Source organism: Centrocercus urophasianus, unplaced genomic scaffold (genome assembly GCF_019232065.1).
Source record: "Centrocercus urophasianus isolate 14NV4802_14NV808 unplaced genomic scaffold, USGS_Curo_1.0 seq_46, whole genome shotgun sequence".
Taxonomy (NCBI): Eukaryota; Metazoa; Chordata; class Aves; order Galliformes; family Phasianidae; genus Centrocercus; species Centrocercus urophasianus.
In genome coordinates, this window is record NW_024885044.1 from 1,901,708 (window position 1) to 1,924,558 (window position 22,851).

Consider the following 22,851-nt stretch of genomic DNA (forward strand, 5'->3'; position numbering starts at 1 on the left):
CTGTGACACTTTCGGGGTAGACCGGAAGTCTTCGGCCGGAAGTCCTCAACCGGAAGTCAAAAACCGGAAGTTTGAGGTCCATCGGGAAGAGAGCAGGGAAGCGTAGCGAGATGGGATGCGATGGCGGCACCATCCCCAAGCGGCACGAGCTGGTCAAGGGGCCTCGCAAAGCCGTCAAGGTTGGGGGGTGCTGCGCGAGGGCGGCGGGGATCTCGGCGGGCGGCTGCCGGGCCGGTTTTGTAAGGCTGGGCCCTGAGCTCGGGCCCACGGCCTGTGGGAGGCAGGGCTGGTTCGCACCTGGGTGTCGGGTCTGGTGCTGGGAGCGGGGCGGGAGCGCCTTTCTGTACCTGGGGCGATAGTGGGGGCTGTGGTGAAAGCCGCTTTATACTCTGGGAGGGATTACAGGCATGCGTAGCCTTTTAATAGCACGGGGTTGGAGCGTGCTTCGTTAGGGATGCGGTATTTGCTGCGACGCATCTGGGGTGCCGTGTGTAGTGGCACCAGGCAGCCGGTGTGGCTCGATTTCATTCCATCTGATTGCATTCTTGCAGCGTTGGACACGGCACTGTCACCGGGATTAAAGTTAGGAAAAACATCACAGCAAACATCAGAGCAGTTGTACAGATAACCTTTAATAATATAAGCAAATAAATAGCATTTCTGTTCCATGTCAGACTGTGGCCATACTGCTACGTTATGCCAACTGAAGTAGCTTCAAATCTCAGCCTTTCTCTGTGGTCAAATAATAAATTTTTGTTTTAAAACTGAACTTTCAGCTATCATATCAATATCCCTAGATTTGTTTTTCTTGTTACTTTTGCTCCTTATGGGGACTGAAATTTGGATCAAGTGGGTCTGAAATGTGGTGCTGTGGAGATGCATCATAGATAACATGAAGTGTGAAAAACAGTAAATGAGGGAAGTGTAGAGATGGAGGTGTCAGAAAGTGAGAAAACTGACTTAGAGTTAGCAAGCTGGCCCCAAGATGCAGAAACATTTTCAACAGCTCAAAAGTGATCACGAGTTTTTGCTGATACTTCATGGAGCAACAGAGGGAGTAGTTTTGGTGAGATGCCTGGGGATTTGATTAACGCTTCAAGTGTTATTTGAATTTAATGTATAACTTGTGAATAGAAAAGCTGTTTTAAAAGTATTATTACTTTTTTTTCTTTAGGTTGACAAAACTGCTGAATTGGTGGCAAGGTGGTATTACTGCACTCTGAGTCAGGAGAAGTTATGTCGCCCCATAGTGGCCTGTGAGCTAGGCAGGTATGATGTTCTCTGTGTTGAAAGGTGCTGATTTGTGAATAAAAGAATGTTATGGGCATTAAATAGGATTACTAAAAATTTTCTTTTGTAGGTTGTATAATAAAGATGCTGTCATTGAATTTTTGTTGGACAAGTCAGCTGATAAAACTCCCATGGAAGCTGCATCACATATCAAGAGCATTAAGGTAAGAAGGTTTAACACTAAAGAGTACCACAGAACTCAAAGTCCTGTGAGACCTCAATTGGCTTCTCATCTCACTACCAACAAATTTGCTAAAGAAAAAAATTGCAGTGGAAAAAATCTCTGGGAATTTGGTCATGCCTGAAAAATCATCAGTAAAGCAGCTGAAGTCTTATTTGCTTTTTATCTTTCAGAATGTAACAGAACTAAACCTTGCAGATAATCCAGCTTGGAGTGGTGATAAAGAAAGTAAAAAAGGTGACACGTATGATGACATGCAGTCTGCACGCTTTATATGCCCTGTGGTGGGGTTGGAAATGAATGGAAGGCACAGGTCAGTAGTTTACATTTCTGAATGTAGGTTATAAAAGTGGCTGCAATGTAAAGTGGAATCTGTAGCAAGTGAAGAAGTGTAAATGATGTAGGTCGTGTATGTCTTTATGGGGAATAGATGTCCTGCATTCTTTTCATCTTTTCCCCTTTAAGGATGAAAAGTTACCCCTTTCTGGAGTCAAAGTATGTGTATGATAGAAGAGTTAAGAGTAATGTTTACAGTGAATGAGAGATTTCAAGGTTTGAGGGCTAAACCATGGGTGACTGACATGGATAAGGGGAGAAAGGTTGAGTGAGGACCCCCCCCCTTGTAGTAGAGCAAATTGTATTCAAATGCTAGTATCAATTTTTTAATTATTATTATTTGGCTGAAGAAAGGCTTTCCTTTCCATTCAGTTTGGGCACACTTGGAATTTCTTTTTCTGTGCATTTTAACTCTGATAGATGAGAGGGGTTGGGTTCACAGCTTAACAGCTGCAAAGTGTTTCTTCCTTAAGTGAATAATTACAGTTATTCAGATGGAATTAAAGAGAGAACCTGAAAAGTAAACCCGTTTTCCTCAGGGCCACCGTAGGGCAGTTTTTCTTCGTGTGAGGATGATGGAGAGGATTAAGAGTAGCTCTCCCTAAAGAATTTGAAATGAAAAGGGTGACATTGTGAGCTTGCAGATACGTATTTTAGACACACAGTTTATTAAAAATGATCTGTTGCCTTTTCTTTAAAGGTTTTGCTTCCTGAGGAACTGTGGCTGTGTGTTCTCTGAACGTGCTCTCAAAGAAATTAAAACAGAAGTTTGTCACAAGGTGGGTTTTTCTTAGCTTTAATAGCAATGGGGTTACAGTGACCCTCAGAGACAGATGGACGTGTGTGTGTACATATGTGTTTATATGTATGCATGCAGAACTGTGTTCTTGTCTACTATTTTAAAGTGTTCTGGTTTTTTTTCATTTCAATATGCAGATTAGTAGCTGCCAGTTTGTGTATATGTAGCCCTAATTACCTGAATTTCCCCAGCACATTCTGTCTTTATACAGCAATGCAGTAAAGTGAACTGGAAAAAAATCATAGAGGAAAAGTAGTGTTGTGTATTGTGCTAATGCTAGGATTAGAAATTGCTTCTTAACAAAGAAGTGTTGCTGTCAGGTAGGCATTCTTTCAAAATGCAAAAACTCTCTGAGGTGCAGGGTTTGAATATTGTGGTTGCTGGATGCAATGTTTCTTCTGCTGGCTTAAGAACGTTTAGTTTGGAACCAGAATGGATCCTGTGGGATCCATGTGGGCCACGGTGAGTCAGATGTGTGATTTGATGAGTGCTTCAGGAAGAGCAATCCTGTCTTTGTCTCTGCACTCTTAGCACCCAGGCTTTCTTTTCATATGTTAGAATCTGATCTTGCTTCATCTCGAGCTGAGATTTGTGGTATAAATGCAAACTGGGAAATCCAGATGGATAGCAGCTCTTTTTTTCTACTGCCGTGAAATTCAGGAAAGCACTTTCAAAACAAGCTATTCTTGTGCATTAATCTCACCTATAAGCCTGCAGACCAGGTTTGAAAGCCTGCTAACATGTAAACAACTGTTTCCTAGAGGACTTTGTGAAGAGATGCATCAATGATGCAGGAAAAACATTGCTGAACATCTCTTCTTCAGCGAGTGCCAGCAGGCAGTCTGCAGTCTGGTGTTCTGTCAGCAAGGTCACAAAGCTCATATGTTCATGTGCTACAAGGTGTCAGAAAATGCTATGCTTTGTGGAGCTATGGGGAATTATTTTCCTTTGCTCAGAGCAGAGGGTTCCTTCCTTTCTGGATCTCCTGGCTTGGTTCATCAGAACCCAGAAAGTGATAAACCACTTTCCACTGGGAGATCCCACAGTCAGCTTCTCTCTGCTCACTTCTCCATATTTTTTTTTTTTAATTATTTCTGTGGCAGCTCATAGATACAATGACACAGCAACGTGCTTATTGTGAAACAAGTGTTTAAAAGCAGGCCACTGCCTAACCCAAGGAACTAGAAAAACACCAGATTAAGAATTCAGTCTCCTTTGGTTTACCTTGGCAGTGTTTGCTGCTGTCCTGGATTTAGAAGGCTTTATAGAGCTTAAGTGCATGGGAGATGAAGCAGTCTTTTCATTTCAGTGATCAATAAAAATTCATTTCAAAATAAAAGTAATTCCTCAGTAGGAGCTTTACACGAAGTAGCTGAACTGATTTTACACAGACTGTTTTTTTTTACACTGGTTTTACACAGACATGCATCTTTTCTAAGGCATTTTTTTGAAGTTTTATAGAGCAAAGGAAGGAGGTTGTAAATAGCAGTGGGAAGATGGGTGCTGAAATGTACAGGATGTGACTGTTAAGAGGAAGGAAGAGCAGCAACTTTGCTCCGTGATGAAGGCATTTGGTGCCGTGCAGCACGGAGCCCTGACTCAGCAGCTTTCTGCTCCATCTGCTTCCTGCCTGCTGTTCTTCAGGAAGGACTGAATGTGACATAAAAAATATCAGGTTAAAATCTGCACTTTTAAGCGAGAGCTTTTCACTTGCTGAGTGTTTTGATTCTCCATCAGACTACTAAAATTAAATTAAAAGAACAACTATACTTGCAAAATCATTTTTTCTATTTGAAGGTGTCTTGAACAAGGCTCTCAGTGCTAATCTGTGGCAGTCTGTTTGTTGGCAGAGCAATGATTGTTGAACTTGTGCTGAAACTTCCAGACTTCTGATCAATCTGTGTAACACAGGGATTATACAGATGAGATGATAAAGCTGTTCCAGATGCCTTATCAAGGGAATCAGTGAATGTGTGGCACGTAGTAGGGCAGCTTGAGGATGGAGAAGGGCTGAGAGCATGCAGTGGAGCCACCAAACATCTGTTTTACCATGTTCTGAATAGGCTGTCTGTGACATTTGTGATGGGGCTGCTCTGATTCTGCTTCCTCTGTGCAGATTCCTGTCATTAAGACAGGAATGATGACACTGATTGAAGTAAAGGGTGGAATTGTACAGGAGCTCTGTGCTCACTCAGTGCTGAAAATGCCGTGGTTCTGGCATAATCAGAAGGGGCATCCAGCTTCTGAGATTGATGAAACCTACTGCACAGAGGGGCCAGAAGGCAGTGAGAAGTACAGATGAATTGTTATAATATTCCTTGTACTTTGTTTAATTAGTTCCTTGCTTATGACCATTGTACAAACCTCTTTTTTAACCAGGTTTTTCAAGTGTAGTCTCTTGCTTCTCTTTACAGCTTCTTTTGGAAGCGTTTCTACATTTAACAGGCTTTCATACATGCCAGAAGTATATCTTACCTACTAAAATCTGTGCCACGTTAAACAATCAAATGTTTACCTTAGATATAGAGCTATTGAAAGTGTTCCACAGGCTTTCTGAAATAGAAATTGTGCATTCATCTCTCAGATGTGTGTTAATGTGTGTGCAGTGTGTTACAGAGCCCAGGGTCTCCTTGGAGCACGGCACGCTGCCACTTTGTGCTTAGAGCAGCAGTTACAAAAATTAGTGAACATCAGGAGCTGTGTGAGAGCAGATTGATCATGTGAATGGTTTTGTAAGGCATGTTAAATGCTTTCAGCTTTCACTGGTTTATTACTTGATTTTTTTTAAGCTGTTGATAGAACTAAAAAAAAAAAACAAACAAAAAAGCTACACTATGAGAAATTGATGATGTTGTGATTACTCAGCAATGGCTAAAATGATGTTTCTTAATGATTAAGAATGGGTGCATTAATCAGGGCTTTTATATGTATATAATTTTGTGATTTAAACAATAAAATCCTTTAGGGAAGGAGGTTTGCTCACCTGTACCTTTCTTCAGCTGATGTTGGTGAAGTTGTAATTTTTGTTTTCAAGAAGAAAGCTGCTTGTTGGTTTTTTTTCCTCAGATTGATGAGTTCCTGCAAGCTGAGCCAATCTGAAAGTAGTTCCTACTTTCCTCATTCAATTCAGAGGTGAAACACAATTGTTCTGCATGGCATGATGAACAGTGAAAGCTAGGTACTGCATTCTCTATAGAGACAGCAGTGAGGAATGTTACATTTGTGCTTTTAAAGCCAGCATGGAGTGGAGAAAGAAATGCTGGGAGCACCTTGCTGTGTTGTTTGGAGAGGAGTTACTGTGCAATTTGTTCCCTCTAATATGTGCAGAGAGCCAGCAGTGTCAGAGTTGGATTCAGAAGGCCATTCAGCGTGCCGACTGACTTGTTCCTTTCCTTCCATCCATAAAGGAATGTCTTCAGCAATAGTCAGCCGTGGGGTTGGCTGTGAGTAGGCTGAGTCCAGGCCTTTGGGTTGAGTTTGTAAGTTTCTGTAAATAAATAGGGACCAGATGGTCCTTCTTTAGGTTAAAGTTCATTGAAAAGCATTGTTTCCAAGGAACTTGTGTGGGAAAATAAGCATTACAGTTCCAGGAAATGTGTTTGTTCTGCTCTGGGGCATTTGTTAATTCAGTTTTGTGGGTTTTGTTGTTGTTTTTTTTTTTTTTTTGAAAAATACTTAATATGTAAGTTTTTCTGCAAAATGAGTAATATTTGGGGTGTATATTGAAGCTTACATCTGAATTGCTCACAGACATTTCTTTACAATTTGTAGTTTCTAATCAAGTGAACTTACAAATAACAGGATGTTTTTTACTCGATTCCATCAGAGTTAATACCAAAAATTGAAGCTTGTTTGGATTTAATGGAATGAACTTTTTGGCTGCATTTTTGCAAAAAAAATAAAAACCTTTTAAAGGAGGAAAACCTGAGATGACTTCTCAGGATTCACCACCAACTCTGCTCTGTCCCCTATCTATCTCCAGTCTCTTCTGTGGCACAGTTGAGAGGATTTATTTAAGAGTCCTTAAGGGGAAGGGGGGGAGCAGCTCCCACCTGGAGGAGGGCTGCATCCTCGATCTCTTTATATTCCTATTCCCTGTTTTGGCTTCGGTTGATATAAAAAGCCACTTTCTTTGTGCAGGCTGATTAGAACTGCAGTTGGCTGCAAAGGATCTGGGAAATAAGATCCTTATCCTGGATGCTTCTGGGTGTTATCTCCAGTTGTCAAGATTCAGGGAAGCTGTGGGGATTGATAAACAGTTTTTCACTCTGCCTTTGTTCCCTGGCTTCCCATTTCCTATGTCTCCTAGCCCTAAATGCCTGCAGAGGATGAAAAACAAGGACTTGAAGTAAACACAGTGTTGCAGGACACCTACTACTGTTACTGATACAGACACCCTTTTTAGTAAGAGCAAAACATGAATAGTGCATGAGTGGTGTTGCCATGCTACACAATGAAATGAGAAGTGCAGCTGGCCATGAATGGCGGTGAGATGGGCTGTGTGTGAAACTGGCTGTCATCTGCTTCTCTGCAAGCTCTGCAGCTTTAGTGACACATTTGCCACTCAGAGCAATCTGCTTCATAAAGCATACAGCAGACATGACTTTAGTTAGCTTGTACTCTTCGTATTTCACCTTTGTTCAGTCATTACTTCCATCTTGTTACTTTTATACCACTTAGTCCTCTTTTTTTTTTCTTCAGCTACAGACATGGGGAATGTGTATTTTCCAGTTAAATCAGTCACTTAGAAGATTATGAACTTCCCCCTTCTTACAGAAATCATTTTCTGTAGGAATTAATCCTTTAGCAGCCGTTGCTCTTTCTGTTACTGTAGTGAGTAACACTAACTGCCTATTTCACTGGTCAAACAGTAGTACAGCATCACAGCACGGGGGTAAGCAGTGCACCAAGCGAATGAAGTCTATGGGTGAAAACACTGATGGGTTCTCAGTATTCTGGGTGTACATTTACATTTCAGTTAATCTCAAACATCCAGCTTCATGTTGAAAGAGTTCTGTTCCTGGAAACGCCAGTCATCTTCAATTGGGACCTCTGCCTGGTGCAGCACTTTCAGCCTGTGGCGTCTCTCTAGGCAGTCCATCACCAGTGGATACGTTGCAGGCTCAAATTTGTTGGCAAACAAGTGAGGCGATTCGATAATCCACTGTAAATCCCCCAGTCCATAGACACAAATGTCTCTGATGTAATGACCTGCAAAGACAAATTGAAGTGTCTGCAAGCAGAGGAAAGCTGCAGGGAATCCTGAAAGAATATCTTCATGCTGTGGGGTTGCTAACACCTGTTACCTCTTGACTTCACACACTGAAATAACAGAGGTTAGCCCTGGGTCTAAAATTTCCAGGCTGTTCTGATTTTGTGTTTTACATAACTGGATGCGTGCTGTCTCCACCTGCTCCTCTGACAGTGCTTGTCTCGTGGTGGGACAGCTGAAGTTCTCCTACCTCATTTGGATCCATTTTTAAGAAGGCAGCGCTTTCCTGGTTGAGTTTGCAGTTATGTATATTTAACTATCTTTTGCCTTTTATTCCACGTGTCAGCACTGTCCTGCTTCCGTAAATCGGATTGAGGAGGTTTCATTCAGTTCTGCTGTATCTGACAAACGTGTTGCTGAGTAACACCCTCACTTCTCACTAAAACTGAAAGTCTAACGAGGGCGTTGGTGAATGCAAACAGAGGAAGGTAATTGAGTACAAAGAAACTTGCACAATAAGAACATATGCACACGTGCAGTTCTGTTGTTGGCCCATTGAATTGTGGAGCTGTTGCAAGTGGGGGGTTGGGAGAAGGGCGGTCAGCAGGTGGATACTGTGACGGTCTTTGCAACAGTGTGTCAGAAGGTATTTGGGTTGGATACAGCAGATGGGCGGTTGTTTTATGTGATAATTCCACAAAAGAAAGTGTTCCCACAGAGGCTAGTTCAATGCATGATACATAACTAGCAGTGAATGCAATTGTAGCTCACGATAAAATCTCACCTTACCTTTGCAGCCTTTGTGTACGGTTCCTTCTTGATCTTTCCATTTAATGGCTCGTATGTTTCCTTCCCAGTCTGCGTGTGGTGTAGCACCTGGGGCATCTTTACAAGAGTAAAGTTCTGATGAGATTCCTTTCTACTTATGTGGGGGATAATTTTGAGAACATGAGCTTTATCACAGTAAAAATTTACTTTTTTAATTAACTCTTCTTTAACTGATAGCTAATGGTCTGCACCTTAAGTAGGACTTCTCTAGAATCAAGCTCTATTTCTTAGCCATCATAAGATAGGGTTTAAAGGAGCAGCATCAAGACTGAATGACCACATCCATGCAGTGTAACTCAGGGTGTTGTTAAGCTCTGGAACAGAACTCAGCTCTGTCCCATGCCCCAGTGCTGTTGGTGCAGAGGTTGCTCTTAATAGAAATAACATAAATCTTACCCTGCAGACGGTTCAGTGTGACCCAGTAGTGCTCATCCGGACTGTACGTGTCTCTTGACCATTCAAGCAAGTCTTTTGCACGTGCATCAGTCAGTGTAAACTCTACAAATTCTTTAGTTAATATGTAATAGGCACTACCAAAATATATGGTCAAGTTGTATGGAGGTTTAGCTTTTGCATTCTTTGTGGGATACACATACGACACTCCAGAATGCACGTATTCTCTGTAACTAACCTGTGTCCTGTGCTTCATGTGAAGTGGTTGGACTACCCCGGGAGTCATATTTTTACCATTCCATTTACTTTTGATATATTTTATAATGTCTTTGTTTGTTTTAATAGGATAATCTTGGCCACACAGATTAATAACATAATTCCATTGGATTTTGGAATGAACCAGATCTCTCATGCAGTTAATATCAGCCTGTAGCCTTGAAAATCCTGCATAAACAACGCTCTCCCTTTTTGAGGAAATAAAAATATTTTCGAAGCAATTCACAATGTTTTGTACAGCAGCTTTATAATCTGTTGGTGACTTCTCATCAACGTGTATGCAGTAAATATTCTGAGGTGTATAAATAGCTCTTAGCAGCTTTACAAACATCTCCAGCTCCTTGTGGATTGTGATAATGTACGCCAGTGAGAAATTTCCTTCTTCATCTGACAGTGGTCTCGTTATAAAGTGCAGAGCCTTGAGAACTGTGGAGCAGTTGCATGAGGTCTGAACACAGCTGAGTGCTGCAGGTCTGTAGGTGTTCTGACAAATGCTTCCAATTTTAAGGGCCGCAGTTTTCCCCACAAAAAGAGCTGGACAAAGTTCATCTGGGTAAAATCCACACTCTGCTCTGTTTGTGCTAAATTTCTGTTGCTCTTGCTCTGCAGAAAGCGTGTCCTTCAGGTAGATGAAAGTGTAGATGAACATACAGACAGCAATGCACAGTAAAAATCCTGATTTTGTTGCATCGAGTGGGTTCATCTTCTATTATCCAGATACTGTCTTCTGATCATAGCTTAATTAGGCGTGCAGATTATCTGAAAGGAAGATTGAGATAGAGATGGAGACAACCCTATTGACTCTCTTCTTTTAATTGGTGACACAGTAGTAGTGCTTTTGTTAAGGCTGAGGTTACTCTTTCCAGTTACTAGGAAGGACTGTTTGTGTGCCTGTGCTCACGCTGCAGTGCACTGGAAACAGTACTTACAGACCACGAGGTGCTCTTCCTATGACAAACAAAATTAGGCAAAGGATCCCAAATGGCTTTGTACACTAATTACCAAATGGCCAATAATATAGAAGTTAATTGTACAACCAGTGCAGGTTGGTTGGGGTCCAGCCCTCAGAGCTGGGGAGTCTGTGAGCACTGCAGCTAAGGGGCACTCATTGCTGGGATTTGCTTGAGGCCTGGCAACCTCACGTTCTGCTGTGGAGGACCAGGATTCAGTAAATCAGGTCAGCAACAATTGTATGAAATAACCAAAAGGGGAACACTAAAATGCAATCCACAGTATGCACTGTTCTTTATCCTATGAAGTGAGCAGGCATTTCTAACTTGTTGGAGACTTTTTTCCCCCTTCTCTTGACGACTTTGTTGAAGTGCTTTGGAAAGCACCTCATTTTTTCCATTGTGATTTTTTTTTTCCCTGCATGCATCTTTCTTGCTGAAACGTCACAAATGCAGCAGTCCTGAGTCCTCCAGCTCCTACAGGAGGTCTGTATCCCTTTCCTAGAGAAAATTCCCTGCAGCAGAGGAAGGGTCATCAGCTGTCATTAAGCTTAATAATCAAGAAATACTTCATTTGTATTTTAAAGAGAATTCATCTCCTGTTGAATTCTACCTTATTTAGTGAACTTGTTTTTAACAAATTTTATAATTCAACCTATAAATATCCCATACATTGCATCATAACATATTTGTCATTATATAAGAATGGAGAACAAGCATCTTCTTGTAAATGTAGTTTTTTATCTCAATGCTGTTGTACTTCAAAGACTCTGGGTTTTCATTAGATAAAAGTGGGAAATAATTTTAAAAAAGAAAACATGGCTTAGGACTGTTTTAGAAGCTTGAAAATAAAGAGGGCATTGTAGTGAAAGTAAGGAGAAAAAAAGAGAGACTAAGGATTTTAAAAGCATTAAAAATACAGAATTCATACCAAGAGAACAGATACTGTATAGTAGTCATATCTTAAGATCCATTAGGTTGTCAGGAAGAAATGTACTTATTTTGTTGTGCTTACCAGTATGCACTGCATTTCATGCTGGATGAATGCCTCTTTTCCACTGAGCATTCTGGAAAGTGGATTGGTGTGTTAGGTGGAGGATTCATCCATTTTGATTCTGTGTTCCATCAGCGGAGCTCTTCGGTCTGCACTGAACGCAAAGGCCAAAGAAAAACAGGAGGAAATCAAGGCCCAGGGGAATGTATTTTTTTTTTTCCCCTCAGCTGCTCCCAAGGGATAAATTTACTGTGTAAACAACCTTGATTGTCTTTCAGCCATTTGCATGGAAAAAAAAAAACAAAACTTCAGCAGCTCGAGTCCACTTCAATCTTTCAATATCACACAAAGAGGAAGGGAAAAGGAATGGCAGTGTAAGGTGGAAGTAAGGATTTCTGCAGTGGAAAGGACGAGGGTGGTGCTGCAGGCTGCTACCAGCTGACTGCCAGAGCCAAGCAGGGATTTGCATAAGGGCCATTAGCAAAAGCAGAAGTTGGGGAGGGAGTGTTACAGAAACACTGAACCTTTTTGGAGCCGAAGCTAGAAAAAACAGTTTGTTCTTAGTGAATAATTAAAGGAGAGACATTACGGTTACTTTGAAATAGTGAATGTGATGAGATCTCTGTGGAACTTCACATTCTGGACATAAAAATTTCACTGAAGGTACTGCGCAGTTACAGAAATGTTTGGGACTTGCTTGGAAAACAGCATCTGTCTGTACAGCATGAGCATTCTGTCAGCTTTTCTGCTTTTCCATTGTTTATTACGTGTTGGATTTTTTGTTTTGGTTTTTTTTTAGTTCATCACAGCTCTGCACAGTTTGTGAAGGTTAGCTCTCTGCAGATCCAAGCTGTAACCTCTTTGTTCCATCCCTGAAATTCTTATTGCCCATCACTTTGTAGCTTCCAGGGATGTTTCAGATTAAGTATTTACTATGGATTTTTTCCTACTGAATGTGTAGCATCTAGAAGCTGTGTTTTATATAGCAGCATAAGGGCATACAAACACTGCTGTCAGCCAAGAGGAAATAATTCCTTCCCCCATGGTTAAATGATTCTGGGGAATGACTTAATGATGAAGCCTTTCCAACAAGAGCAAAACTTGACATCTTTCAACCTCAGTATATATTACAGAATTCACAAACTAACTTTCTGCTTGTGTGTTAATGGTTCTGGGGCTGGAATTGTCTCTGTTAGTCTTGTTCTGAATGCAGTCTAGGAGACTTACAAGAGTCTCCTAGCCCCAGCTCTGTGACCTGCTGTGAAGATCTGTGTTACCATAGTCCTGCCCTTGAAGAGCAAGATCATTTCTTACCATTAAGAACATCCACACTCCAGACTACCCAAGGCTGCCTTGTCTTTCAGTTTTCTTATGCTGGAATGCAGCTGTAGGTATTGAAACTCAGCCTGTTCTGTACTATGGGTAGGTTTGTTAAACTCAGAGCATGAAGTTGTCTTAATTTTTAGAAGTGCTGAGAGTGGCGTTCTTCAGAGAACAGCCTATTGTAGGGATGGTCATGCACCCTTGGGCTGCTGTCCTAATGGACAGTTACCTAATGGAGAGTTACTGTCTTAATCCAACTCCATTAAAGGTAAACTCTGGAGAAAAATTCAATTATACCTGAAAGCAGGCCTGTGAAATATCACCTCAGTTTATAAAAGCCCCATTAACTGTATATGTTGCAGTGCATTTCAGAGTTAGGATGGGATCATTTCACAGCTCACTGTTTCTTCCTGCTGTAGGGTTTCAGAGTGCAGCGTTGCCTCTCTGAACCTCCTGCTCTGTCTGTACCCTTTGAACTGGTTGATGTTAATGTAGGCTTAGGAATGCTTCATCTTCTAATAATTACACAGTGAAAAGGCTGTAGCTCTTGTATTTCCAAATATTTTTACGTCTGTCTGTCATCTGAAAGATGTTTACACTAAGGCCTGCATAAGCAAGTGAATACTAATTTAGTCCTCAATAAACTCATTTGTAAAATTGGTGTTTTTAACTGCTTTTTACTTAGCTTTTTCAGTCAGCCTGGGTGAGTATGCTGATTCTGCCTCTGCGTTGTGACACGTATCAAGTAAATGAAAATGTTCTTCAATCCCAAATTGTACCACCTTATACATTCTAGAGCATTCTTATTTGAATATTACATCAATATTTACCCATAAATACAAACAGATTTTTGGAGACTTACTTTCCTATCTATGATTTTGTTGTTGGATGGTGTACTTGACCTTATTGCAATTTCAGTCAAATACTACAGGAGCTACTTCAACCCCTGAGATACATGCTTGTGAGATGCTAAGCTGTTTGGAACAGAAGTAAACCACATATTTGTAAACGTTGAGACTTTTGATGTAAACAGTGCTTGTAGTAATGGCCAACCTGTCCTGCACATCAATGACAGAGTAAAAACAAACAGACCCCAACTGCAGGCTCGAGTATTCTGCTAAAGTGAAATGGCCTTTCTGAAGTGAATTTTTTTCATAAAAATTAGACTATTTTGTGCTTTATTTAAGAGAGTGAAAAACCTGAAGTCCAAGAATGTAATTTATTTCATCTTACCTTGTCCAGAGTCAGCCAGGAGAAGGCAGCATAATAAAAATAAATAGGGTCCTGTTGTCCTTCAGCAACACTCAGGCAGCGTTCTTCATTCTGTTGCTTGTGTGGAAATTTCATAGAACTGAAAGGGGTTAAACATTAACACGACTTGATCTGGTTCCCTGCGATGCTTAGCATATTTATTCTGCTGTTCAGCTTCAGAAGAAACGTCCTCTGCTTCACGATAATAAGAGAAAATGTGAGCTTCTCCAAATTTTTGGTGCCGCTGTTCAGAAACAGTCTTTAAAAGGCCTGAAATCAGACTTTCAGATACGTAGAGTGCATTGCTGATGATTGTAAATAGTTGTGGTTTACCTCCAAGGCTTTAACCCCAGTGCTGCTAGCAGAGTGTGCTGGATGATGAGAATGGGAGGGAAAGCTGCCCTTTCTCCTCCTCCTCCTCCTCCCTCTTCCTTCTTAACTGTTTGCCTGCTGAAACTTTCCAGATTGCAGCAAAGAAGCATAGGAAGGAAATGCCTCTGGTTGTTTCCACTGATGTCTGGCACTGAAGGGATAATGCATGAAATGTCATCCTCCTGAACTGTTCACTGTTTGTGCTTTTATTAGGACTCTTGGGGGTTTTAATAAGTGAAAAATTAACAGTTCAGGTTTACTGGATTTGCAAAGCTGTTGCAGTAAGTGGGGTGGGAAGGCTGGCGTATTTTGGATACTTACAGATAAAAATAGAATACTGCTTGGAAATAAAGAGAAAACCTCAAAGTAAATTAGGGCACAGCTGCAGGAACAGCAGATAGAAAACTCACTGACTTGAAGGGAAGCTGTATGAATAGAGGCTGCAGCTCGGGCAGCCTGCTGTAGTGGATGCTGTGTAACTCCTGAGAGAAAGGGCTCAGCACAGGACGTGCAGTGTGTGGAGGAGACTTTCCCACTCATCCCAGGTTATACATCAGTCTTTGTGCCATTGCTGCTCAGACACAGCGCCAGAAGTGCTGCTCACAGCTCCTGCAGTGCTGCCCTTCCAGTGAAGGAACTTCTGGAAAACTCTCTCATGTTCGTAGTTAACGATTACTGTCTCTTGCAGCTGTTAATTCGTCAAGCTTGTGTGGCTGGTAAATGAATGCTGGCTTGGTCCTTGGCTGAATAGCATGTCTGCTCAGTGCCATCTCTGCATGTTGCCCTGTCTAAAAAGGAATGGATGGGACGTGGGGATGCACATCCCCTGTTCTGGAGAGAAGTGGTTTTGGAAGAGTATCGACTCCTGCCTTGTTCATAATGGTCACATGTGGGAGGACTGCAGGAGTTAATTTGGTGTTCGTAGTTCAGGAAATGACTTTCAGGTTTCTGTAGGGCATTAGATTTTATGCTGATGTAAATACCTAGATAATGGGAATGTATTTGCCTGTTATCTAATTGTATTATGAGGCTGCAGTAGTCATGGATGGAACTAATCTGAAACACTGAACAAAATAATGGCTATCAGAAGTAATGAACAGCAAGGAATTGGGTACAAATGTTGTCTGCTAAGTTTCGGCCACAGAAGATGATTTTGTTATTACTGAAAACGAACAAACAAACAAAAAAACCCAGCACCTTTGTTCTCTAATGAAGACAACTCTCCTACCCTATTAAAATAACCTGATTGTTCCCGTGATTTTAAGTCTTCAGGGTGTAAAGTTGATGGTGGGTGGCTGTGTTCACATGTGTTACGGAATCATAGGCTGTTTGTAGGATATATAGCATACATATAAATGTATAATATCAGCTTTTGAAGACGTCTTAATTGTATGTGCACAGCCTTTAAATAATTCCCTGATGTATGTTAGGCCATTTTGGTGTCACAAATGTACTTTTATGCTTTTGTGATTGGATCCTGAAAGGACATCTGGGCAAAACCTACACAGCCCATCCAGCACGTCCTTCAGTGTAAATCCCTTCAGCTTACAGCTCTTCAGTTACCCTGAGTCTCACCCACAGCTCTGCAAGCTGCTGTTCTGATGCCTTTGTCCATTTCAGAATAGTGTTCAAGTTCATTGGGGTGTCTTCTGTTCAGAGTGCTGCAATAGTATCAAGGAACTGTGGCAAGTACCTTCATACGTATTTAAAGTCCCAGTATAAACAAGGTACAGCAAGGAGACCTTGTGATATTGCCAGACAAACATCTGCCAGAGAACACCTTGACCAGAAGGAATAACCTTCCTGAATTTGCAAAGCTGAAATTCCTTTGTTTTTCACACAAACGTTTCAAGTACTTGAATTATTTTTTTTTTCATGAAGAAACAGTGATTGCTTCTAAAAAAAAAAAAAAAGCAACCAGAATTAATACTACTATCTACTGTAAATAGGGAAACTGGAGAAGGGGGAGTCAGTGCAGTTTCACTTTAGAAGAGTTCCATCTGTGTTTTCCAGATGAGAGCCCGGAATTTCTTTCCTTTATAAAAACATTTATGAAGGTTAGAGTGCTTTCACGTGAACTTTCACTGCAGGAAGCAACCTTGTGGTTTCATATGCTTGATAGGATGTGATTTCAAAAACTACTTCCTAAGTCATTAGTCTGTAGGTGGCTGTGTGCAGTTCCTGCTGCATTCAGAAGAACATCAACGAGAAGTGAGCATGGAGGGCTTCTTTGGAATCAGAACTGTTCCAGTTGTTCTGTCCTCAGGATAAAGACTGTGGTCTGTCCTGACTGGGAGACTTCTCACTCCCAAATGCCTGAGCTCAGACTGAGCTGCTATTTCCAACAGTAGCTCATTGAGCAGCGATGGAAAAACAGGCTGCTCTCCCACTTCTGACTCACTGCTCTGCCCAATGCACTGAATATTCATCTCTGCAACCCTTACTTCTCTGCCACAGTGCCCCACTATTCATTTTTCAAACTGTTCATCACTTGGGTTACCTGTGTTTGTTGTAATTGAACAAGTGAAAGGTATGTATGGTACCTTAATGCCTGCTACCAGTACATGAGTAACCTTTACAAACCTCAATGCAGAAAACAGAGGAGTGGTAACAGAGAGGAACATGAACCAATCCTGCAGATTTGCAGAAAGCCTCTGGATTTACCAAAATTAAAAAGAAATGTAAACGTAAAAAACTAATGAGATCTTAAAATGGCAAATGCCATAGTGGATGTGCTGGGTGTTTTCCAGATGATTAAAAATTGTGCAGACATCTGTGTACTCAATCAGGAAGCAAGTTACATGAAGCAGATTACTTATATAATCCAGATTAATTAATAAATGCTCTTTGAAAATGTAAAACTTGGTAGTGTTTAATAAATCAGGTGAAGTACAGTGAGATAACAGGGCTGGGTTAATGAATAATGCCATTTTCGTGGCTCCTTTGTTTAAATGAATTGCTGCTCTCAGGCATTGTTTTTTATATGACTGTCAGTGAGTGGAAAAATGCAGTGCTGTACTGCTTAGGTCTTAATCAAATGCATTCACAAGTGAAAAAAAACCAATATTGTCATGGCTCTGGAATTCTTTTAGAATATGCTGTGCAGATTGGTGTGGGAGCTGCTGTTAGATGTGGTTGTCAGAAGTTCATGATTCACTACAGAGCTGAATGCTTTTCTTTCTGTGAGAACGAGGTACCAACGGTCGGTGCTGTTCTGCTCAGTAGTAGAACCTACCATGATTTTCCCTTTGGTGTTATAAGGGCTGTATGAAACAATGAGAAGAAATATTGGAAAAGACAAGCAGCAAAGGGAAAGATTAGAGAACTCCTTGGAGAGAAGAGGGTAATCAGAGGGGTTAGTTCTAGCAAAGGTGCGCTGGGATGAAGATACTGAAAAAGTGGTGATTTTTTTCCTCTTGCCTTGAAGTGTGGTGTTCCCTTTCAAGAGGAAGATGTGATTATCCTTAATGGTAATAAAGAAGATGTGGAAGTACTGAAGAAAAGAATGGAGGACAGAAGACTCAAAAGTAAATTAGAAAAGGTAATCTTATTGTATATTGAGTTATTTTGTGTGATGCAATCTTCTGTCAGGTCACATAACTTTTTCTGCTGCTCTTTATACCCGCTGGAAGATGGACTTGGTGTGCTGTGTTGTACTTCAGTGCACTTCTAAAAGCAGAGCTTGTGAGATGCTGTGTCCATATTCCACTCACAGTATGCTCACCTTGTATCTGCTGGAATCTGTCTTGTGACTAGCAGGCACGGTGCTCTGAAAATCATGGAATTCAGTGATACAGGTATAACGAAGCCAAGAAGTGTGGTTGTGTTCTGCAGTTCTTAACAGTCCTGATTAATGACAGTGATTATTCTCGCTGTCTTGGCATATATTTTTTTTTAATTTAAACAGGCAGAATGCCATCAAAATATCCCTACTGTGCACTCTCATGTATACTGCTGTTCTGTCAAGTAGCAGTTGCTGCATGGCACAGAATTGTCAAATGACAGCAGTGCAGTGAGCTGCCTGTCTTCCTGCCCGTAAGACAAAGCATGAAGAAGAAGGAGCTAACACTTCTCTAGCAATCTTTTCAAGTTCTAATTTCTCATGTGTGCCCATGATGAAATATATATATGCTCACCTACATTCATATGTACTATACATAATGTTGCCAGATAATGGGAGGTAGCCTTTCTTTCTAAATCAGCAATAACAAAGACAAAAGCGCCCTGAAAATAAGGGTGGCTTTGTTTTGTGCATTTACAGTGAAGAGCTCCGGGAAAGCCTGGCCTGCTGTCAGCATTGTGCTGCTCTACCACCACCTTCTGGCCGTGCTCTGCAGCAACTTGTGGTGTGGCATCTTTTTCCCAAAGCGTTAACCACGTTCTTCACAGCATGGATTCTCTTAATTCTCATAAAATATTTCAATAATTTATTTTCATTGTGTTTGTCTGACATCGTTGAGTTATGTGCTCCATTCTGAGTGTATGCAGTCTGCTTTCTAATGGCTGTTCTAATGCATCTTTCTTTTTCACGTTGGCATTTTATGTAACCCAAGCCAGTAATGGGATACTTGTTGTTGCTGCTGTTTGTGGGGTTTTTTTTTGTTTGTTCTCTTTTTTTCATCTGGACAATCATAAATTAGCTTGGAAAATCTGGTCCACAGATGCTTTTAAAATTTTTCAATTACTCACACCTTTTCTTCCTGAGGAATTTGCAATAAAGGACCCAGTTAATGCAAGTTACCCAGAAGGGATTTTTCAATGAACTAAATGAAAAGATGCGATATAAGATGTGGGATTATTCTGAATTTCTTAATGAAAAGTATCTTTATCAATTACAGTTACTGTGTCCTGTTGGAAGTCCTTCCATTTCCTGTCCCACAAGTGGGTCCAGAGCATGAGTTTACATTGGTGATTATCCCTCCTGCTGCCCCACTGCAAAGTGTACAAACCAAAATAGCAAAGCTGGATGGTTTAGTTCTGGCCTGTATGGTTTTCTTCAGGATTCCTTTAAGGTTTCTGACATTATTATTTTTGCCTTATATAAATAATGTAAAAGTATGGAGCGATATTGTGGAAGGAACAGTTTCAATGTGTGAGACATAAAACTGTGGCAAGCTGTGTGTCTATCAAATGCAAACTGGGAATCAGTACATCATCAGATTTCTGCTTGTGTTGTTTCAGAAGTCAAAGAAATGTAAGTCAGCAGAATCAGCTGCCCTGCAAGTCACCACTGAAGGTAATTGCACAGCTGTGCATCAGCTGCACTCTTAGAAGCCGTGAAACAGAAAGACAGTTCCACTTTTTTATTTCATAGATTCTGCAGGTCCCTCTAAAGTGAAGAACAGAAAGGACTGCATCGCCTCCAGCTCTGGGGAGAAGAGACAAATCGTCTTCACCAAAAGCTCAGGTTGGTGGATGTGCTTTCATCTAAGTGTGAAAAAAGCACACTAGTAGATATGCTTGGAAAATATTGTGATCCATGTCTGACAGTTTTGCACTGGAGTTTCCAGAAGCTGCCCTGTTACTTCGTTTATTTGTGAGTCTTTTTTTTAAAGACACATTTAGGTTAAAGTCTGTCACTTTTCTCACCTCACCTTGTGTATTCTTTTCTGCTTCATACTTTTTTATATTTTCAGTTCCCCCCATTCTGACTTTTGAGCTTCTTCACAGCCTACCTAATGTATTATTTTTCTCAGCAATAAGAGGTCAGTTCCAGTCTCCATGTGAGCCATGATTTCGTGGCTTGCTATTTCAAAGAATCCACTCTTTTCAAAGCATGTCCTAAAGGCTGTCTTTTCAAGCTGGAGTAGGAGGCTGCCTCATGAGCTTACGAAAGGCACAAAGCTCCTTGCTCAATAGGAACTGTACTCAGCTTTTTCTTAAAACAGAGTTTTGCAATACTGTCTGCAAAAAGTGTACACAACTACAGAACTGACTCTGCTGCAACTCTGTCAGTTCTTCCTCATTCTGCCCAGTTTGTCTCATCTACTTCCATCATGTAGTGAATTTTGGTAAATATCAGTATAGTGGGAATTGACTTCTTATTGTGGTTTCATAATACCTAAAACTACAGACTCTGCACATGCTTGTGAGTGGTGAGTGTTGTGGTGAGAACTAATCAAGTAATAAACACTCTTGGCCAAATTGCATTTTTTTCAATTGGTCATGGCAAACCTGCTTATGTCATTTCATTGCTGCTAAGCTTTGAGTTGGTGGAAATCAACGTGAACAAATGAAATCAGAAATTCTTATTCACACAGCTATATAGACAAGGGTTTGGTGCATCTGTTTTATTGTTTTCCCAGAGTGCAGGTGGTCAAAAAAAAATCTTCCATGACAGCTCAGTTCAGTGAAGTGTATTAAAACATCCCGAGCTGATGGCTTGACTTGTAGTCATTTATTTCAGCTGTTGGTTTGCTGTGTGCCTCTGGTAGCACTGGAATAGAATGTTAGGATGTATTGATGTATCTACAATTGCCATGAAACTACAAATAAATTTGCCTCTCTGTTAATCCAAAGGATAGTGGATTCTCTGTAGGAAACACATACTGTGTTTTTTGACATCTTCAGTTAATACTGATGTCTTCGTACAGAAATTCAGGTGTGTTTTTCAAGTCAGTCTGAGGTTTCAAGGTGAAGAATTCAAGTACTGCAGCCACAGGAAAAGACAGTATAACCTGTTTAAAGAATCTAATAATAATTTATCTACAGTTTCATTTCTCTGTTTGAGAAATGGAATTGCCATTGGAAATGCTTCACCTGCCATTCACTGCTTTCATAAAGGTTAAACTTTTGAAAGCTTTTAATTTGAGATCTATTGAATTGCTCTAGGACGTTTAGGAGCCTAGTGGTTCTAATGATGTTTGATGTCTTTTTCTTTTCCAGTAATGCAAAGGAGAAAGACATGTCTTTTGAAATGTCAGGTTGCTGGTTTGTTTCTGACAGCAGTTGTACTGACCAGAAGGGGAATAGAAGGAGAGAGAGAAAAGAAAGAAAAATCCGTGGAGTGAGGAATGCCAGTCGCATAGGAATTAATTTGTGAACAAGGCACCCCAAGGTTTCTGGACTTGCAGCATACACATCCATTTTTTCAAATCCATTGTTTGGTAATTCTTTCCAGACAACTATTAGTGCCATTAAAAGCAGCATTCTCCAAATACATGAAAAGGATCTGATCAGTCATGTTTCAGAATTGCGTATAGAATTCTTGTGACTGCATGCTGAAATCAGATAAGTGCATTTTCAGGCTCCCCACCAGTTATTTACACGCAGTTGTGCCTAGGATGCACGAGATGTATGGAGTTTCTGCAGGCTGCAGTGTAGTAATTTCTTTGTGCAAGAGGTTTGTTGCATGCTTTTTGAAACACTGTCTTCCTGCAACAGAGAAAGATACGCAGTCATTTAGAAAGAGCGAGTTTCTTTTAGCTGGGTTTTGTTTGATTGGTTGGTTCTCTAGTGGTAGATAGAATACACTGAGAGACATGGTATCAAAACCAGAGGGATGGGTGTTTTTCCTAACCCCCCCCCCCAAAAAAAAGAATGTGGACAATTGTTGTAAATGACTTTGCAAAGAATAAAGGGAGAAGATCGATTCCCTGGGGGCAGTATTTCACAAGTTTAGCTGTGGTCATTTGATAGCTGATTTTCAGACAATACTTCAGAGTAATGGAGTACTTTAATGTTTCTTTCTTAAAACTCAAGTTCTGAGCCATTTTTCACTGGCAGGAATAAATGTTGTCAGTACTGAGTTACAGCACAAGGGGGTTACATGAGTAGGAGAGAATTACTCTCCAGGATTTATAAATGCATTTTCAGCATGAATTCTATGAGCCAGGAACGCATTATGGTTGAGTTCAGTTACATTTTCTGTGTGTGTGGAGAAAATGCACGTGCTCCTTGTCTGTTCCTACAGTATTTTAAATAATTTGACCAGTATTAATGTAAAAACCTCTTTGTGTTGGTTTTTTGTTTTTTTAATTGTGAGCTGTCACGTATGTGTGATTCTATTCCTTTTTTTCTAGCAGATGACAGAAGTTCATCTGTCCCTGGAAAAGTCACTAAGGCTTCTACTGCCACTAAGAGATCCATTGCAGACAGCGAGGAGAAATCTGAGGCATACAAGTCTATTTTTACAACACACAGCTCAGCAAAACGCCCAAAGGAAGAGTGTTCCAATTGGGTTACTCACACAGCGTACTGCTTCTGAAACAGCGACGAGCCTGATTGTAACCTTCAGCACTGCTTTCCTTCCCTGAGGCTTCCTTGTACAACTCCAATGCAGAAAGTAACTGATGTTACCTGGAATTCAGTTTGCAAGTTGTTTGTAAGCTAACAGATAGCTAATGAATCTGTGTTAGTTGCAGCTTCTGTTCAATAAAAAATAGGTAACCAGAATCCGTGTTGTATCGGCGTGCTGAGATGATGGATTGTTCACCCTGTGTGTCTTTTGTTGTTTCTCCAGTTGCTACAGTAACTAGTCTCAGAAGGAGAATGAGGATGGGAGGATCTGCCTGCTCTCCTGTTGATGTTTGCTGCAACTGTATTTGAAGTTTCCATTATATCAGCACAGAAATTCATCTTGGTTCAAGGTTCTTTAGGCATTTTCAATGATACACATATCAGAGCTGTGACCCTTTGTGTTCAGTT

General features: G+C 40.8%; 2 protein-coding genes across 4 annotated transcripts; one reads left to right on the top strand and one right to left on the bottom strand.

Moving 5' to 3' along the window:
• The first annotated feature begins 49 nt into the window (after positions 1–49).
• On the top strand, positions 50–22,599 carry RTF2 (replication termination factor 2). Of its 2 annotated transcripts, none has more exons than XM_042834357.1 (9): positions 50–179; positions 1,175–1,269; positions 1,361–1,454; positions 1,645–1,784; positions 2,508–2,586; positions 17,633–17,746; positions 19,387–19,441; positions 19,520–19,612; positions 22,227–22,599. In XM_042834357.1, the coding sequence occupies exons 1-9, from the start codon at positions 111–113 to the stop codon at positions 22,409–22,411; spliced, it is 924 nt and encodes a 307-aa protein (XP_042690291.1). In that variant the 5' UTR covers positions 50–110; the 3' UTR covers positions 22,412–22,599. The 2 variants fall into 2 exon arrangements, with proteins under 2 accessions (XP_042690291.1, XP_042690292.1); XM_042834358.1 differs by having other exon boundaries at positions 22,230–22,599.
• Positions 5,429–14,197, bottom strand: LOC122168778 (beta-1,3-galactosyl-O-glycosyl-glycoprotein beta-1,6-N-acetylglucosaminyltransferase 7-like). Of its 2 annotated transcripts, none has more exons than XM_042834356.1 (5): positions 13,816–14,197; positions 11,281–11,408; positions 9,043–10,074; positions 8,608–8,703; positions 5,429–7,817 (listed from the first exon to the last, which is right to left on the bottom strand). In XM_042834356.1, exons 3-5 carry the CDS (start codon positions 10,016–10,018, stop codon positions 7,591–7,593), a joined length of 1,299 nt encoding a protein of 432 aa, XP_042690290.1. In that variant the 5' UTR covers positions 10,019–10,074; positions 11,281–11,408; positions 13,816–14,197; the 3' UTR covers positions 5,429–7,590. The 2 variants fall into 2 exon arrangements, with proteins under 2 accessions (XP_042690290.1, XP_042690289.1); XM_042834355.1 differs by having other exon boundaries at positions 11,281–11,413.
• Positions 22,600–22,851: the final 252 nt, after the last annotated feature.

Excerpts from the sequence above, each read along its gene's own strand:
- RTF2 (XM_042834357.1), top strand. The coding sequence starts at position 111 with ATGGGATGCGATGGCGGCACCATCCCCAAGCGGCACGAGCTGGTCAAG. Across the intron at positions 180-1,174 it reads GGCCTCGCAAAGCCGTCAAG|GTTGACAAAACTGCTGAATT; the intron begins GTTGGGGGGTGC and ends TTTTTTCTTTAG. Across the intron at positions 2,587-17,632 it reads AAACAGAAGTTTGTCACAAG|TGTGGTGTTCCCTTTCAAGA; the intron begins GTGGGTTTTTCT and ends CTTGCCTTGAAG.
- LOC122168778 (XM_042834356.1), bottom strand. The coding sequence starts at position 10,018 with ATGAACCCACTCGATGCAACAAAATCAGGATTTTTACTGTGCATTGCT. Across the intron at positions 8,704-9,042 it reads CACACTGAACCGTCTGCAGG|ATGCCCCAGGTGCTACACCA; the intron begins GTAAGATTTATG and ends ACTCTTGTAAAG. Across the intron at positions 7,818-8,607 it reads CGTACACAAAGGCTGCAAAG|GTCATTACATCAGAGACATT; the intron begins GTAAGGTGAGAT and ends TTGTCTTTGCAG.